This window comes from Fusarium falciforme, chromosome 2, assembly GCF_026873545.1.
Source record: "Fusarium falciforme chromosome 2, complete sequence".
NCBI classification, from domain to species: Eukaryota; Fungi; Ascomycota; class Sordariomycetes; order Hypocreales; family Nectriaceae; genus Fusarium; species Fusarium falciforme.
In genome coordinates, this window is record NC_070545.1 from 2,548,820 (window position 1) to 2,565,060 (window position 16,241).

Sequence of the window (16,241 nt, forward strand, 5' to 3'; positions counted from 1 at the left end):
TGACGAGATGGAAGATACAGGTTTTCTGGTGGAACTCGGGAAATAAACTGCATTACCGTGTTGCTCATCATTTTGCATTGCTCGCTCCTTGTAAGAAACTTTTTCAGACACGGTATATGGCCACTTGCTACTATATCCACACGCTCCCGTCATCAACGATACTACTCCTGGGGTCAAAGGTACTACTACTGTTGGACTCAACTTCCTTCTCCTTCTCCTTCTGCTTCCCGCTCTCGGTCGCCCCGGAAGCCGTTCGAGCACGCATCTCGGAAGCCCCCTAGGTCGACGAGATGCCGCTGTTGTTCCGGCTCGGCCCGTGACCCGGCCGCTTGGGCTTCCGGAAGCAGGCAAACTCGTTCTTGCTGGCGTCCCGCAGGCGCTTGAGCACGTTGCGCATCTCACCCAGCTCGCCCTGCAGGCGGGCGCGGGCCTCGTTGTCAGTACGCGCGTCGAGCTCCTGGTAGATCTGGCTCTGCAGCTCTGAAGCACGCTCTGAAGTGTAGTGGCTGAGGGTCTGGGCGACAAACTCGACGTCGAGCGTTGCCTGCATGAGGGCCTCGAGAGAGTAGCGCGGACGCCGGCGGAACGCCTCGAGGAGCTGGACCGAGGTCTGCTCGAGGAGGAAGGACAGCACCTCAAAGGTAAGGGCGGGTGCTGTGGTCGAGACCTGTGAGTGGACGAGGACCAGACTGAGGAGGGCCTCATAGACGTATGGCTTAGCCGTTTGAGTGCGTTGTCCATGGCCAGGGGCCCAGTCGGGAGCCGAGACGCCAGACTGGATGATGTCACGAAGCCTTTCGATCGACTGCTTGGTGTAGGATTGGAAGAGCCGCTCGTGGATTTGTCCGAGGACTTCACGGATCTTCTTTGACTCCTCCATCAACTTGACAAAGAAGGCATTTTCAAACTGCAAGTTGAGACTCGGCACGACCTGCGAGCGGAGTGACTGGAGGTTGCTGAGGGTCATGAGCATGCGAATGTTCTATAGGCAATGTTAGCAAGACGAAACAATCACCAGTGTTGAAATGTCACTCACCCTGTCTCCAGAATTCAACGCCGCCTTGCCCGCCATCGAGGGTATCGCGGCTGACGCAAGTGATCCCTCGCCATCGATGGACCAGTCGTCTTCAGTCCTCTTCAGAGAGCGCTCGGCGTTCTCAACCATTCCGCTCAACGCCTTGTACAGGGTGGAGACGTATTGACTGCGCACCATCTGAAGCAGCTTCGCCGGAGGCGGCAAGACGATATCTCCCGCTCCTGGCTTGGACATGGCGTCAGAGATATATAGGATCTTTTGCATTCCTGTGAGCAGAGCCCCCTCAAAGGCAGCAAAGCTCGCCGGCATTCTTGTCACATCACCCAGCTCGGCTGAACGTTCCCAGTCTTCCGCATACTTAATGTTTTCGGCGTCCCGGTTCCACGCAGCGCACAAGGCAGTGACGCAGCGCTCTCGTGAGCCTCCGACGAGGGTCTTGAGGCGTTCCAGAACCTGATTATCCCCTGAGGCAATGGGGTCAATGCTCGCCATATCAGATGCTCCTGAGCCAACAAGGGTGAGCATCTTGGATAGGTAGTGAACTCCACTGATGGAGTTTGACCAGGGCGGCCAGAACGCAAGCTTCTCCCATGCCTCACCTCTCTTGGGTGATGGCGGTGGCAGGTTATTCGGGTCAAAGTTGAAGCGAGGATCTCGCGCCGAAGTAGGTGTCAGGCCACCAGATCTGGGGGTATGTGGTACAGGAGAAGGTGAGTTTGGAGTTGGCGGTAGTGGTGAGAACAATAGCGAGACATCTTCAGGTGGCAGATCCACGAAGAAGGCAAAGACGTGCTCACGTAGCATGTCCACCAGTTCGACTGCTCCCTTCCGCAACTCGCCGATGCTCTGCGGCGATAACTCATGATGATGTTTGGATTCTCCGAGGTAGCCCACGGGGAGAGTCGCTTGGGACTTGCCCTCAATGAATCCTGAGACCATCTGCCAGAAATCCACAACCTCAGCGAGAATACCCTTGGACGACAACAGGCTGCTCAGGAATGAGAGCATCTTCTCCCAAAGTTCAATAACATCGGCAGAGTCGAATGTGAGAGGCTTGCCCTCGATGACGGGCCGGCCAAGAGATCTCAGATGAGCTGCGATCGCACTGGGGTTTGGTTTATCGGCGACAGCCAGTCTGCGACGAAGCACCTCAATCTCAACCTTGGAGCGGTCTGCTGTTGACTGGATCTTGCCCTTGAGATAATCATATCGGCTCAGAAGCCAGACCCAGATCGGGTTGTCGTCAGCGCCAAGTTCAAGGAGCAGACTAATGAGCTCCGTGTGCTGATCTGAGGCTCTGCCCGTCATCGTATCCGACTTGGATGCCGTATGAAGGGTGACAAGCCTCTTCCATACATCGCGCTTGAAGCTTCGAATCTGCTGGTCCACGTCATGCCACATCCGCGCCGCCATCAATAGTTGATAGAGTTGCGGCTCAGTGGGAGTGTCTCCCCCCAGCTCATCCGACAATCGTCGCGCTTCATCTGCAATCTTCCTGGCCTTGTTAAACTCCTCGACGAGTGACTCGTAGTCCTTGCGCTTAATGCTGTCAGCTACCTGGCTGCTCAGCTCCACGTAGTCCTTGAACCTAGTCATATGGTTTGACACGGTCTTGAGGTTCTCCTCCTTCTCGCGTCCTCCCAGGGCAGGGCCCCAGACATCCTCAGCTTTGGCCGAAACGTCCAGTAGAGGGGCCTTGATACCCAGAACACCATACTCGCTCTCCTTGGTAAGCGCGTTCTTCTTTCGCGTATCAGCAGCTGCAGGCGACCCAACGGGATTGCTGAGTCCCAGCCCAGCTCCAACGCCGCTGTTCCGGAAGCTACTGCGACTAGCAGCGCGGGAATGACGACGAGCGCGGGCGGAAGGCGGTTCGACGCCGCGATACTTCATCTCCTTATAGACATTATCTATAGTAGCTTTCGCCTTGACGAATCTTTCAAAGTTCGTTTCAACCAGGACTTTGAGTGAAGCCGACTTCTGATCGATGGATTGTGAGAGAACGTCGAGACCTGTGAGTAAACTTCGGGTGTCGGCAGTCGCATGCATCTGGGAGAGGAAGAGCGCAGGGGAAAATGTCGTCGAGGAGAGGAGAAATCGGTTTCCTGAGTATCATGCCAAGTCAGTCTCCGTCCAACGATAGCTATGGGCGACGCGGAGCCGTACGGAGACGGTGATCATCTTGAAGCGGTAGACCAAGATGCTTCAGCGTTCTAACGACGCTGTCTGTAGTTCCCAAAGGATCTGGCTCATCTTTCTGAACCAGGTTTCCAACACCGCCCTTGCCACCTTCTGAACCTGGGATCACGCTCTTTCGCGTGCTCACAGCTCTCTCAAGCGCCTGGTATCTGGACTGTCTTCGCTGCAGCTTGACATCCTTCTCGTCGTCATCCGAGTCAAGGTCTTCCAGGTCCTTCTCGGCCGGCCATTCTGAAGGATACAGTGTAGGGATCTGGTAGAAATCGAGGATTGTGCGCTCGGTGTCGGCCATGATGACGACGGAGCTTAAGCTAAAGGTGGGACAATCAGGGGATGCGGCGCATGCTCGTTTCGGTGGGCGGGTTGGATTGCGCCTGGTCGGCGCTAGCAAAAGCAGCTCCTCTGCTTAAGATAGTATCCGCTCGTGACGATAATTCGTGCCGTGATGTCTTGTTACAGCGGCCGTCGTGCGAGGCGACGTTGGTTTAAAGACTCGGTGCTGTGCTGTGAGCTGTAACTAAGCTGCCGCATGCATGTGGCTGGGCCGTGGTGGTGGTGAAACGCTCCAGCCTCAAGTGTGGCTCAAACCTGTGACGTGCATGGCCTAAGCGCGCGGTGTGGCTAGTGAGGGTCCTCCAAGCAGCAAGTGAGGCGCGGCTGCCCACCGGCCCCTCGTCGGCTCGGAGAAGCCGTTAGGGTAGCAACAAAAAAAGGTGCTAAGCGGAAGTCCGGCGGCATACGAGGCTTGTAGCCGAAACAAGATCTAGAAAAAACGCGGAAAAGTGGACGATGGTGGATCCGTGCGCCACAAATACCACAGTATATCCACAATTGCCCGTGGCTCGCGGTGGCTAGTGGCTCTCTTTGGGTTGTCATTGTGGCTCGTCGGCTCGCTGCATTGGCCCATTCGTTCTTTTCGGCTCACCCATCCATTGCCCTTGGAAACTTCTAACTTTTGGTCCCATCAACTCTTTCTCTCAAGAAACCTCTTTTTTTCCCCTTCCTTCTCCTCCACGCCTCTCCCCTCCTCCTCCTTGCTTCTCCCGCGGTAGTCATCCCGTCTAATTGCATCGCTCGTCCTCAAAATGCTGGCCATTCGAGCTCTCCAGACCTCTGCCTCGCGGCACGCCGTGCGCGCAGCTCCCCGCGCTGCTGTGTCGTGGGCCGTCTACGTATGAGATCACCACCACCCGCCAAACTCTCTGCTCGAGTTTTAGCGCAACACCACCGATCCTTTACTGACTATCTCTACAGAACCGATGCTACTCGACCGCTGGCGAAAAGGTGGCCAAGTATAACGGCACCAAGGATGCCAATGTACGTTTTGCGCTCCCTCATAACACAGCTTTTGGATGATCCTAGCGTTCGGCTGGGCCGAGCATGGTGCCGAGATAAAATAGCTCAGTCATAACGCTTGGCTACAGCCTCGGTCACAATTGACAGTCTGCTAACATGATGCGCAGGGCAACTTTCTTGTCAGCTTGATCGAGGGTGACGGTATTGGCCCCGAGATCTCCCAGTCCGTCAAGGACATCTTTGCCGCCGCCAAGGTATGTCATGACAACTCGCCTCGTGTAAGACGAAAAGGCCTGTGCTAACAACAACCACCTCTAGACCCCCATTGCCTGGGAGCCTGTCGACGTCACTCCCATCATCAAGGACGGCAAGACCGCCATCCCCCAGGACGCCATCGACAACATCGAGAAGAACAAGGTTGCCCTCAAGGGCCCCCTCGCTGTATGTTAACCCGAGCGCAAATCCGTCGCATCCGGCGCACCTCGGACAATGAATGGCCATGTCCTCTAACATGATGCTCCAGACCCCCGTTGGCAAGGGCCATGTCTCCCTCAACCTGACCCTCCGCCGAACCTTCAACCTCTTTGCCAACCTGCGACCCTGCCGCTCCGTCGCCGGCTACGAGACCCCCTACGACAACGTCGACACCGTCCTGATCCGAGAGAACACCGAGGGCGAGTACTCTGGCATTGAGCACGTCGTCGTCGATGGTGTCGTCCAGAGCATCAAGCTCATCACCCGCGAGGCCAGCGAGCGTGTCCTCCGATTCGCCTTCCAGCACGCCGAGTCCATTGGCCGCAAGAAGGTCCGCGTCGTCCACAAGGCCACTATCATGAAGCTCTCGGACGGTCTCTTCCTCAAGGTCGCCGAGGAGGTCGCTAAGGACTTCCCCGGCATCGAGTTCGACGCCGAGCTCCTCGACAACAGCTGCCTCAAGATGGTCACCGACCCCACCCCCTACAACGACAAGGTCCTTGTCATGCCCAACCTGTACGGTGACATTCTCTCCGACATGTGCGCCGGTCTCATCGGCGGTCTGGGCCTCACCCCCTCGGGCAACATCGGTGACGAGTGCTCCATCTTCGAGGCCGTCCACGGTTCCGCCCCCGACATTGCCGGCAAGGGCCTGGCCAACCCCACCGCCCTCCTCCTCAGCTCCATCATGATGCTGCGACACATGGGTCTCACCGAGCACGCCTCCCGCATCGAGACCGCCATCTTTGATACCCTCGCCGAGGGCAAGGCCCTGACCGGCGACCTTGGCGGCAAGGCCAAGACCCACGAGTACGCCCAGGCCATCATCTCGAGGCTGTAAATACCTTCCCACCTAGTTTAGATACCTGCTGCTTGGCCCGGATGTAGGCGCGTTTTCCTTTTGGGGAGTGATTGATGTAAACTGTACCACACCTAGATTCAGGCTACGGCGAAATGATTACGGAGTTGTCCTTCACACAGACTCGGATTTCTCATGAGAAACTGGTGACGCCCAGACTACGCACAGATTAGGTTTGGCTGCTGGTGTCTTGGTATAACGAGATGTAGTTGATGCATGAATATGATTTTCTTTGTTGAAGCAATATATGGACCATATGCATTGGTGATTTATTTCCATTTTTTTGGTGCAATAATGCACTCACTACAAGTTGTCCTCAAGCTGCTGTTGTGGTGTTGAACCGCTTATCTGGCGGGGTTCTTTATCAGATAAGCGGCCGGGCTAGTAAAACATCCAGGGTAGTGGAGGTTCCTGAGGTGCGGGGACGCTCAACTACTTACACTGAGTTGCGAATACCTTCACAGCGAATTCATGCAACCGGGCGGATGGTTTAGTGGAATAATACTCCTATTGTTCATTACTATTGGAGTGGTCCAGGGTTCGAGTCCCTGTTCGCCCAGACTTCAACGGTCAGATCCAGTGAGATTTCCAACGTTGTTGCTGACTCTGTTTTGCGGAAAACAGGCAGCAACCGGGCCCAGGCCAGCTGCAAAGTAACAACGTTAAACCAGGGTTCTCAGTTTCCATTGAATCAATATATCTATCCAATGTGTCAAGAGGGATATAATTAACCGTTGCCTTCTTCAAAGGAAACAACCTCAAGTTAAGGCTCTCATTCACCCCTTTTACACATCTTTAACCCTTACTCTTCCACCAGGCCACCACTTACAAGCGAGTGGGTTACCGTCAGTAGGCATAATACTAGGCACCAACGCAATCCAGTCACTGGTTATTTTCTTCAACGCATCTTCACATGGATCGATTCACAATAGGAACAGCATCATGTCTCGGCTCCGTGACATGGCATGATTCTAGATCCCACGATATGCTCAAGTCTCAACTCCCATTTCGCTTGAAATCAAGCCCCATTAAAAATGCGTCGCTTCGTAACATACATACATACAGACCCAAAATCGTGATAACTCGCTATATCCAATCGTCCCATGAATCGCTCCTCCTAGTCCTTTCCAAAGCTGATGCCGAGGAGCCAAAGGCATCATTTTCCCGTCACAAACCACCCATGACTCCAGGTGCTTCCTTTCCAATATCTAACCAACATGCGACTTTACAGTCGTCCAGTCCGAATCTCCTTGTCAAATATCCTGACCCCCCAAACTTCGAAAAACTGCAACACCCCAACTGTTTTGAGCCGAAGTCGCTTTCCACAGTTTGACGCGTCGTCATCGTCATCATCGCTTTCACTGTCGGACGCCCAAGTCGGTAGCACGGGGAGAGCACTGTCATTATGGTGAAGGCCCATAGACAGCTTTTCCTTACCCTTGTCTCTCCTCTTGGGCGCCTCTTCAGGAGTGTCTGAAGGCCTGATCACTCGGTCTAGCCTGTCATCTTCCATTGCAATCCACTCCAGCTTCAACTCGGGATGGTGTGAGAGGTTGTCCACGATAAAGTTGAGAATCTCGCGCATGACCCAGATACAAGTGTCATTGTTCCTGAATCGAAGGATATTGATGGCACGAAGGTTGACCAACCCAGCAAAGTATTGCATAAAGGCATGCTGTCATTCATGTTAGCCGAGCTCGCTTAAGAATTTCACTAGACTTACCACCGCGTGGATGTTCATACTCAGAGCCAGCTCCTCTAGCTGTGCTCCGCGGTTGCAGATGAGAATCATTGCCTTTTGGTTGGCATCCCAGACAGAGCTGTTGGACTCGTCCTTGATCATGAGCCTCTTGAGTGTGGGCATGTGCTTCTTCAGCACCAGTCGACGAATCTGATCAATCGTTACAGTGGTTCGGGGAGCGAAGCTCTCGGGCTTGAACTTGGGGCTTCGTTCCAGCATGAAGAGGTCGTGAAGCTCATCCAGCTGCGACATGCAGGTGAGGAATGCCGTCGACACATTGTCCGTAAAGACGCTCCGCAATGCCAGCGGGTGAATCTTGTTCTCCTTGGAAAGCATCGTCCAGATTGGACTCTGGTTTCCCACGTTGAGGAGGGTCAAGTTCCTGATGCACCTCAGATCAATGGCTCTCGACAAGACGGAGGCTTTGACCGGGATGAGGTGAATTCCCAGTGTTTCAAGGGCGATTCCGCGTGTTTCTCGGATATAGTCGTCCATCGACTGTTGCAGATCAGCACTGTTTGCCAGTGGCTTTTCCTTGAGTTCTTTCTGGACTTTATGGACTTCGGCGTCGGTTGCCCTTATCTCGCGCTCAACGTCCAAAACGCACTGCTTGAGTCTCTTCATACGGCCCTCTGCTTCCATGACCTGCTCGATATCCACGCCATTGCTGTCGGCCAGCAGTGTAGTGATCCTCTGATTGAGTGAAATAATGTCATTCTGAAGGTGTGACAGATTCAACAGGAACGTCTCATAATCCGATCGCTGATCATCTAGTGCTTCGAACAGTTTCCTGAGGCCGGATTTAGAGATCGTAGGTGGCGTCTTCGATGGTGTCTTTGAGGAAGAAGCCGGCTCCGACGTTTCTTGAGGTTGTGGCTCAGGTTGCTTGTCATCCGAATCCTTGGTTTGCTGTTCATCGGACTCTTCATCCATGTCTTCCACCATATCCAAATGCTCGATTTCGATATCCTCGGGCGACAAATCGCCGCTAGGGCCCTTGTTTTTGGATCGATCAGGCAAGGTTACTGAAGTCTTGGTCTCTGAGTCCGAACTAGCATCTTTCTCGGCTGGTTGCTCTTCACCATCCTTGGGCGCCGCTGAGCTGCTATCAGATGGCCCATCGGGCTGTTGAGATGGCTGTTCGCAAGAGTCTGCATACTTTCTTGCAGCCTTTTCGATCATATCCAAAATGTCCTGCTGCGCAGAGGTGAAGTCACGCGAACCGTTGACATGTGACATCAACCTTGAAGACACACTCTTGATAGACGACACAAATTCATCACGAGGATCGACCGAATTGCCATTATTGTCCGCCTCCTGGCCTTCTGGCTGGCTGCACGCCACATTCCGGGGGCTGTGATGCAGTGCTGGTTTCTTGGTGATGGATGATTCAACATCAAAGATCTTTCCTAGGATGGCTTCTTGAAGCTTGCGCTCCTCTTGAGAACGGAATGTCTTTGCAGGGCCAGTTGCATCGAAATTGGTGCTTTGAGAAGCGGGGACAACCTGGAACTCGTCGTCGACATCGGAATCATCCGGATCAGAATCGGGCGGCGGTCGCCTCGCCTGCAACGCCATGGACTCGGAGAGGGACAGGTGCAACTCAGTCAGGGTCGAGGCTGAGTTTCTGACACATGCTTTCAGCTCAGTTACCGACTCGAGACTGTCTATATCAAGGACGGAGAGGCTTTTTAGTCTCTTGAATCCTGAAAGTGTTGGGGGCTCTTGAGCCTCTGACCCACGTTTTCCAGCCTTTGACTTGGAAAACTGCTTCGACAGGGGCAGCATGGATGGCGGCGAAGCGCTCAAAACCGGTCCCGAGTTGACGCCGGTGAGAGGAGCTGAGAAGACAGGTGGGGGCGGAGGCGGAGGGATGTCATAGTAATGAGCAGTCACTGGTGGAGGGTCGTCAATGACCAGTGGAAGAGGGGGCGGCGTCATGTAATAGGTCTCTCCAGCCTGCATGCGAATGTGGAATTTGGTCAATGTCCTGATCTTGTGTAGTTCTCGGTAGACAGGTCTACTGAGTTCGACTCGGATGTTCCACCTAAGAGGAGTCAGTCGCTGAGGAGTCAAGAAGAATGAAGCAATGCCTAGACACATACCTGAAGGTCTCGAGCGACTTGGCCTTCTTCAGGGTCAGGTAGAGAAGAGTGTTCAGAAACTTGCCGCAACTAGCACTGTATAGATATGGTTTATAGGCATGTTCAGCCTTAATGCCAGTGCTCACCGTATCCATGGACAGTTCCCTGAGATGCTTGGCATAGTTGTACTCGCTAGTGGTGAAGGTATCAAGGCCACCTGCGAGGCCGTCGATGGGTGACTCGAATCTGACATCATCGTCGTCTGGGAAGAGGATGTTGAAGCTGCGGTAGAGCTGAGCAGAGGCGAGGTCGTGGAAGTGCCGGGAGACGAGCGCGCAACATATCAGATCCGACTGGGAACACTATGAGGGCATTAGTAAATGCATCATGTAGGATAAATATACGTCTAGGACTGCGCACATGGGACAAAATCTCCTGTTGAGTCTCGGCCGGGAGATCCAGAAACGTGAGCGCGGTCCTGGGCGGGGTGGCAGCCTCGTCGCCGGCAGCCTCCGCAACCATGATGTATGAGCGGGGGCAGCGTGGCAACTAGGCTGGCTGGACCGACGACAATGGTTGTCGAGAGGTGTTTGTATGCGGAGAAACAATACGCAGTAGGAGGCGCGGGTGAGAGGATAAAGTTGTCGTCTCGAAGCCGGAGCGGATGGTGGATGAAGCGATGGATGGCTCGTCTCGCGATGCGACTTGGGGATGCGATGCGGATGCGCCTGATATTGATGAAGTCGAAAGATGGTCGCCAGTAACGAGAGTCACAAAAAGTTATAGGCTAATACCAAAAAGAGGGAGCCGATGTGGCGATTCCAAAAGGTTATATGTAGGTACCGTAGGCGCTGTCGTTGCTGGCTGTGTGTTGAATATGGGACGGGTTGAGGAGGGACATGGGTTGGGGAGAAGCAAGTCGCAAGTCGCTCTGTCGCGGGTCTCAGGCTCCGGGGTCTTTGTTGGTTGGACCTACCGGCGAAGGGCTAAGATGTGGATGCTGGTTGATGTGGATGTGGATGTGGATGCGGACGGTGGGCGGGGCGGATCAACGATTCCCAGTCAGGGCCCGACAGGTCGGGATATGGTGCTACTTTATTACCACGGCGGTTAAAGGAGTCAATAGATTGACAAAGGCTGGACGGTTTATGGGTCAGAGGTTTTCTAGACTGGTTGCTCAGATATCTATCTTCACAGACAAGCCCTATCCACTATCCGGGTTGCCTTTCAACAGGTAGGCACCTATACTACAAGCAAACCTGCGGCTTGCTCTCCCGACGGCACGAACCGAAAATAGATGAGATTAAGCGTGTACCACCGATGGTCTTGGCGTTTCTCGCTCTCCGGCATTGTGCGACAGAGAGAAAACAGAATGAGACGGCTGTAAATGTCCGAGATGAAAGTCAAATCGCCTTGTCTGCAGGGATCACTGTTGTTTCAACGCAAAGTGCGTTGACAAGTGTATTTTGGAGTCAGCCAGTCAGTCATTCACTCACCCGCTAGCCAGGTATCTTTGTTGGTTAGTGGAGATACTCGGTGCTGTTCTTGAAATCAGAGTCAAGAATACGGTGAAGCCGACAGTGAGGCGTCAGGTCTGCCTGACAATGAATCTGCCGCTGCTGAATTCTCCCACAGACTCCGGGCGATCTCATCGACACGTGGCCATACTTGACTTGCAGCCCTGCCTGTCGGGACCCTGGGCTGTTGGCAATGAGACATCCCATCTGATCTCAGAACGGTAATGGATGTTTAAACATTTACAACCATCCGGGTCACCCGCACTTGCATTTGCGGAGAGGCAACCATGTAATTGGACCGGTGAACACAAAAAGTTGGCAAAATTTTCTGTGCATCAAAGCTTGACCCATAAAGTGTGTGTACTCTGGTTTTTGTGCGAGTGCTTTGGGCACGTTACTCTGCAGCCCCCTTTGTTGCTTGGACTCTGTGTTGGTAGGATGGAAGAAGGTAGTATTCTCATCCAGATATCGCCATGGGACGAACCCGCAGCCCACCCTGAATCACAGGGACAACTGCGAGGCTAAAGCCCGTCGGTTCGGCAATGTACATGATGCATTAGTCGGCTAACTAATAATTCCCATTTCCAGCTGCCCCCAAAATCTACGTGTTGCACTTATTTAGCGTAACTGTCTGGCCCCGCGCCCCGGTGCCCCGTGCGGGTGACGGCACATTGACCCGAATCGATTGTCGATCGAACGTTCAGAGAGGCTGTTGCCCGTATTTATTGGGGGCTGTGTTTGAGGTCTAGGCATTTTTAGAACCCATAATACCTGCAAGTGACGATAATTTGCTACCCCGTAAATGGACCAAATACTACATTGTGTACCTAAGCGATGTCGAGTTTCTCAGGCTTTCGTTCCCCTTGCAGAGCCGTCTCCAGGGTACGGGATGCACAGATGCATCGGGAGATGGGACCCTCCACATGCCGTTGGGACGACGAATACCGTGTGACTCAACTCTGAAACTGAAATTATCTCTGGATCAAGGATTGCAGTCGGGTTGGCCAATTCTCGCGCAGCCAACACTCTCCTTTAACCTGGACAACTCATGGGCTAAAGTAGTCCAGCCTGGGCACAGGTATAGAATCTGATGCTGGCGACAAGTTGCCACAGCCTGTGTTGGTGTTACAAGGAAGCGTCTTGACGAAATCATCGGACTAGCTCGACAAAAAAGCCAAAGAATAGACAAGAAAGAGACAATATGCCTGTCATGGTGTGATCATCAGCGTAACTTTAGCAGCCAAGATTGTAAGATCGGTTGGCTCTAGAATATGATGAAACCCGAGCTGGAGAAGGATCTTCCACTCCCCGTCCTCGAAACTGCGGCTCCAGGTCCCACCTACAGGGCTGTGTCTGGCCCCTTCAATCAGCGCTCAAGCATGGACAGGACAGTGGTCGCCTGGGGCCTGGGCAGACCCCAAATCCTTCGAGACTTTCCATATCTTCCAATTCATCCCACCATGGAGGCCCTTCTTCCCTGAGTCACCTTCAACATCTCCCTCGCTGTCGTTACCTATCCTCTCGCTAGACTTCGAGTCACAACCTCGCATTCGTCTTCTTCGCTGGCAACTGACGTGGCCGTCCCGTCTCCAAGCTGTTTCACTCTTGCTTGTCGCCACGCTCTAGCCGCACCTCCACCTTCCGGTTTTCGCAGACCATACAAGACACCTCTTGAACAAAACCGCACATTTGAGGCCCCTTTTACCTGCCAGCATCATGGCCGAGACCGAGGAGCCCCAGTTCAACAGTCTGGCTGAGAGAATTGCCGCTCTCAAGAAGCAACAGAGTTTCACTGGCGCCCCGAGTCCTGAGCCCTTTCGCAAGCGGCCTCCCCCTCCACCCCCTCCCGGCCGTCCTGCGGTTGAGGCCAGGAGCCAGACGGTGCCAACCATTTCAACAACAGCTGATGCCCCCGTTAAAAGCAATCCATTGATTCCTCCGAGGCCCAAGAGGATCGTTTCGACTCCTGCTGTAGAGCAAACTATAGCAGAATCTCCACATGATGAGGCCCAACATCGTCGTCCTGGGGGCCCACCTCCGCTCCCAAGTCGCACATCGTCGATGCAGCCAGCGCCGACCTTGCCACCGCGGCGCGCCTCGACACAACCTCCTGGGTTGATGGTCAGGCGTGGCTCTGGCTCTTCAGAGCTATCTCAGCATTCCACATTATCTACACTGTCTGCAGGGCGGCCCCCTTCGTCAATTACAAGCCAAGGTTCTGAAGGCACGCCTGGGCACAAGCTACCTCCAGCTTATGATCCAGCAAGCCTCCCAAAGTTACCGCCAACTCGAAGGGAACGAGAGGAGGCTGCAGCTGCCGCCAAGGCAGTAAAGACCAAGCGGTCTATACCTTCACTTCGGCCTCCCAAGAGTGCCGAGCCTGCACTGCCGCCACGGCCAAGCCTTCCACCAAGACTCCCTTCGCGCCCAGCCAAGCCACAGGCGAGTGCCGTTCCCGAGCCTCAGGAGACAGCCCAGCCCAAGAAACTGCCTCCTAGGACAACTGCAAACACCAAAACAAACACCAAAGCCCCCATTATTATTGGATTCTCGTCCGGACGGAAGCCGTCACATGGAGATGACTCCCAAGAACCCCCGATACCGACCGTGCGACCTCGTATACCTAGCCGTCCACGCTCAGAGGATGAGCCTCCGCCAATCCCTACCTCATCGCGCCCCTCAGCGGCCCAGATCGAGGCATTCACGGTCCGAGCTGCTACTCCAATAGCGCCGGTATACGGTTGCCTCATTTGTCGAGATTGGAGTGGCCCCGATACCGTGGCAGCGCAATATCCTAGGGGTTCGTTGCCGAGAACCGACCCTACTGGGTATTTGGCAAAGGTGCTCTGTGACCCATTCCCGTCTTATACGGACAAGGCGCGAGCCATATTCACCTGGTTCCATCATAACATTGACTACGACACGGCCGCATTTTTCGGCAATAATGTCAGACACATGACTGCCGAGGACACTATCTTCACTGGAAAAGCCGTCTGCGCAGGGTACGCAGAGACATACAAGGCGATCGCAAACAGAGCTGGGCTCGAATGCGTCGTTGTTACTGGCCATGGAAAGGGATTCGGATACACACCACTCAAGAAGGGTGAGCGTCCTCCGCCGGCCAAGCCAGACGGGCATGCCTGGAACGCAGTCCGCATCGATGGCGGGGATTGGAAGCTTTTGGACGCTTGCTGGGGTGCCGGTCATGTGTGCGGACAAAACTACACGGCCAAGTTTTCGCCTGTGCAGTTCGTAAGTTCCAACGAGGATTTTGGCAGAAGACATTTCCCAGCCGAGTCACGCTATCAATTCCGCTCCGACGGCCAGGTTGTGGGTTGGGACGCGTACTACACCGGCGGCATCGATGGGGAACCCCATACGATGTGCGGGACAACTGCAGATGAAGGAATTGCCGAGTATAGCGTGGAGCCGAAACAACTCCATCTCTCCGTCGACAGCGGCGAGATCGTGCGGTTTCAGTTCTCCAAAGCCTGCGAACACTGGTCATCCAAGATGAACGGCGGCAAGGAACGCCTAGTGATCCTCAGCCTCCCCCGTGGCGAGGGAACTCGCGACGAAATGGTGCCACTGCAGACTGACGGCTATTGGTATTGGATCGATGTCAATGCGAAGGACCTGGGTCCTCGGGGCAAGTCGGTTAGGCTGATTGTCCTGACAAAATTCGGCGATCATGACCCGAGGGGTGTCACGGGTGACGAGTTCCTTGCCAAGATCGGCAGATACGCAATGCAGTGGGAGTACCTTGTAACCTGGGATTTGGTTTGAGGTCTGGTGGTATATTCAACATGGTTGATGTGGAGTCTTGGGGTTGGCATAATACTACAAGTTGCAAAGACTCTTACGATATAGACGCCAAGATAGTAGGTCAAACTAGGAATCTTCCGGCCTGCATTGACATGCACGAACCAACGATGACCAGCGTTCTGGAACACAGGTGCCATTTATTGGTTGGGGTTTGCTAAGTGCTGTATTCCCAGCATAAAGCCGGAATGGCGCTGGAATATTATCGCCAAGTTATGCGGCAACGCGGCTGTTTCTTGGAAATCGGCACCAATACGGCGTAAGTCCAAATAATCGAACGTGAGGCTCATACATGACTTCATCCATGCAGCCTCATTTGTGGTTTGAGAGTCTGGAAACTCTTTCTCAGAATTTGACATCACGCACAAGTACCCAGTATCAATCAGCATGATCATGACCGACACCACTATTACAAATGCTCAACTGATGTAGTGGGGATATACTTTCAAACCTCCACAATTAGATCCATGCGAGTAAGCTGCTTGATACCCCGAGATGATTTCTCTTTTCTCCGTCGTCAGCCTTTCTTCTGCTGTGGGTTCTGCAACCGTGAAACCTGAGGGAGGGGTGTGATGTTATGGATGATGGAGGCATGCGGTCGCAACTTCCTCCAATTCTAATGCAGCCGGCCTCGGAAGGAAAGAGCACCTCAGACCACCCAAGTTCTTCCAGTTTTTGTTATGGAGACCTTGTATCATCAACGCTTTGCGCACTGACTGGGACTGGGACATACATCGGATTGCAACATGCTTGGCTCGGCAGAAAGAATCACAATCACACTATCACCGTAAGACTCAAAGACCTCTCAAGCAATCACGTGGGTCTCTGGTGAGACTCGGATGGAGGGCTCGTGGATACAGACTGACAGGATTCTTTGCCCTTTCACCGAAGGTTCCGCCCGCCACAAAAGCCAGAGGCTGGCTCGAACGGTCATGGTCGCATGCGGGAAATCTCGGTAGCCCTCGTGTGTGGTCTCGGACGACCGAAAGGACCCCTACGGCGAGGACAGAGAAGCAGCCAAGAAACGGCCAAGAGACACCAAGAACGAACCAAGCTTTTAGCGGCTCGGCTTTTTGTCTGCGGACGTGACCGTCTTGGGTCAAGCCCTTGACTCTTCCACGGGGCAAAATCGACTATCCCCGCACTTCTCGAGGGCTAGATTGGAGGGGAGGACTCGAGACCTTGAGGCCTTGGGGCAGGTGATTGGGGCGTC

At 54.0% G+C, this 16,241-nt stretch overlaps 3 protein-coding genes and 1 pseudogene across 4 annotated transcripts, besides 1 other annotated feature; 2 read left to right on the plus strand and 2 right to left on the minus strand.

Moving 5' to 3' along the window:
* Positions 1 to 277: 277 nt before the first annotated feature.
* NCS54_00274100 lies at positions 278 to 3,545 on the minus strand (annotated as a pseudogene). Its single transcript has 3 exons — positions 3,203 to 3,545; positions 1,037 to 3,141; positions 278 to 982 (listed from the first exon to the last, which is right to left on the minus strand).
* Positions 278 to 3,545: a sequence feature.
* Positions 3,546 to 4,320: 775 nt separating this feature from the next.
* Positions 4,321 to 5,846, plus strand: NCS54_00274200 (Isocitrate dehydrogenase [NAD] subunit, mitochondrial; the record flags this gene model as incomplete). Its single annotated transcript, XM_053148333.1, has 5 exons — positions 4,321 to 4,407; positions 4,490 to 4,552; positions 4,699 to 4,785; positions 4,850 to 4,972; positions 5,055 to 5,846. 5 exons carry the CDS (start codon positions 4,321 to 4,323, stop codon positions 5,844 to 5,846), a joined length of 1,152 nt encoding a protein of 383 aa, XP_053004308.1.
* A 1,243-nt stretch (positions 5,847 to 7,089) lies between these two features.
* Positions 7,090 to 10,211, minus strand: NCS54_00274300 (F-box domain-containing protein; the record flags this gene model as incomplete). Its single annotated transcript, XM_053148334.1, has 4 exons — positions 7,090 to 7,539; positions 7,588 to 9,652; positions 9,711 to 10,051; positions 10,110 to 10,211. 4 exons carry the CDS (start codon positions 10,209 to 10,211, stop codon positions 7,090 to 7,092), a joined length of 2,958 nt encoding a protein of 985 aa, XP_053004309.1.
* Positions 10,212 to 12,922: 2,711 nt separating this feature from the next.
* On the plus strand, positions 12,923 to 14,992 carry NCS54_00274400 (TGc domain-containing protein; the record flags this gene model as incomplete). The annotated part of the gene is made up of 1 exon (XM_053148335.1): positions 12,923 to 14,992. One exon carries the CDS (start codon positions 12,923 to 12,925, stop codon positions 14,990 to 14,992), a length of 2,070 nt encoding a protein of 689 aa, XP_053004310.1.
* Positions 14,993 to 16,241: the final 1,249 nt, after the last annotated feature.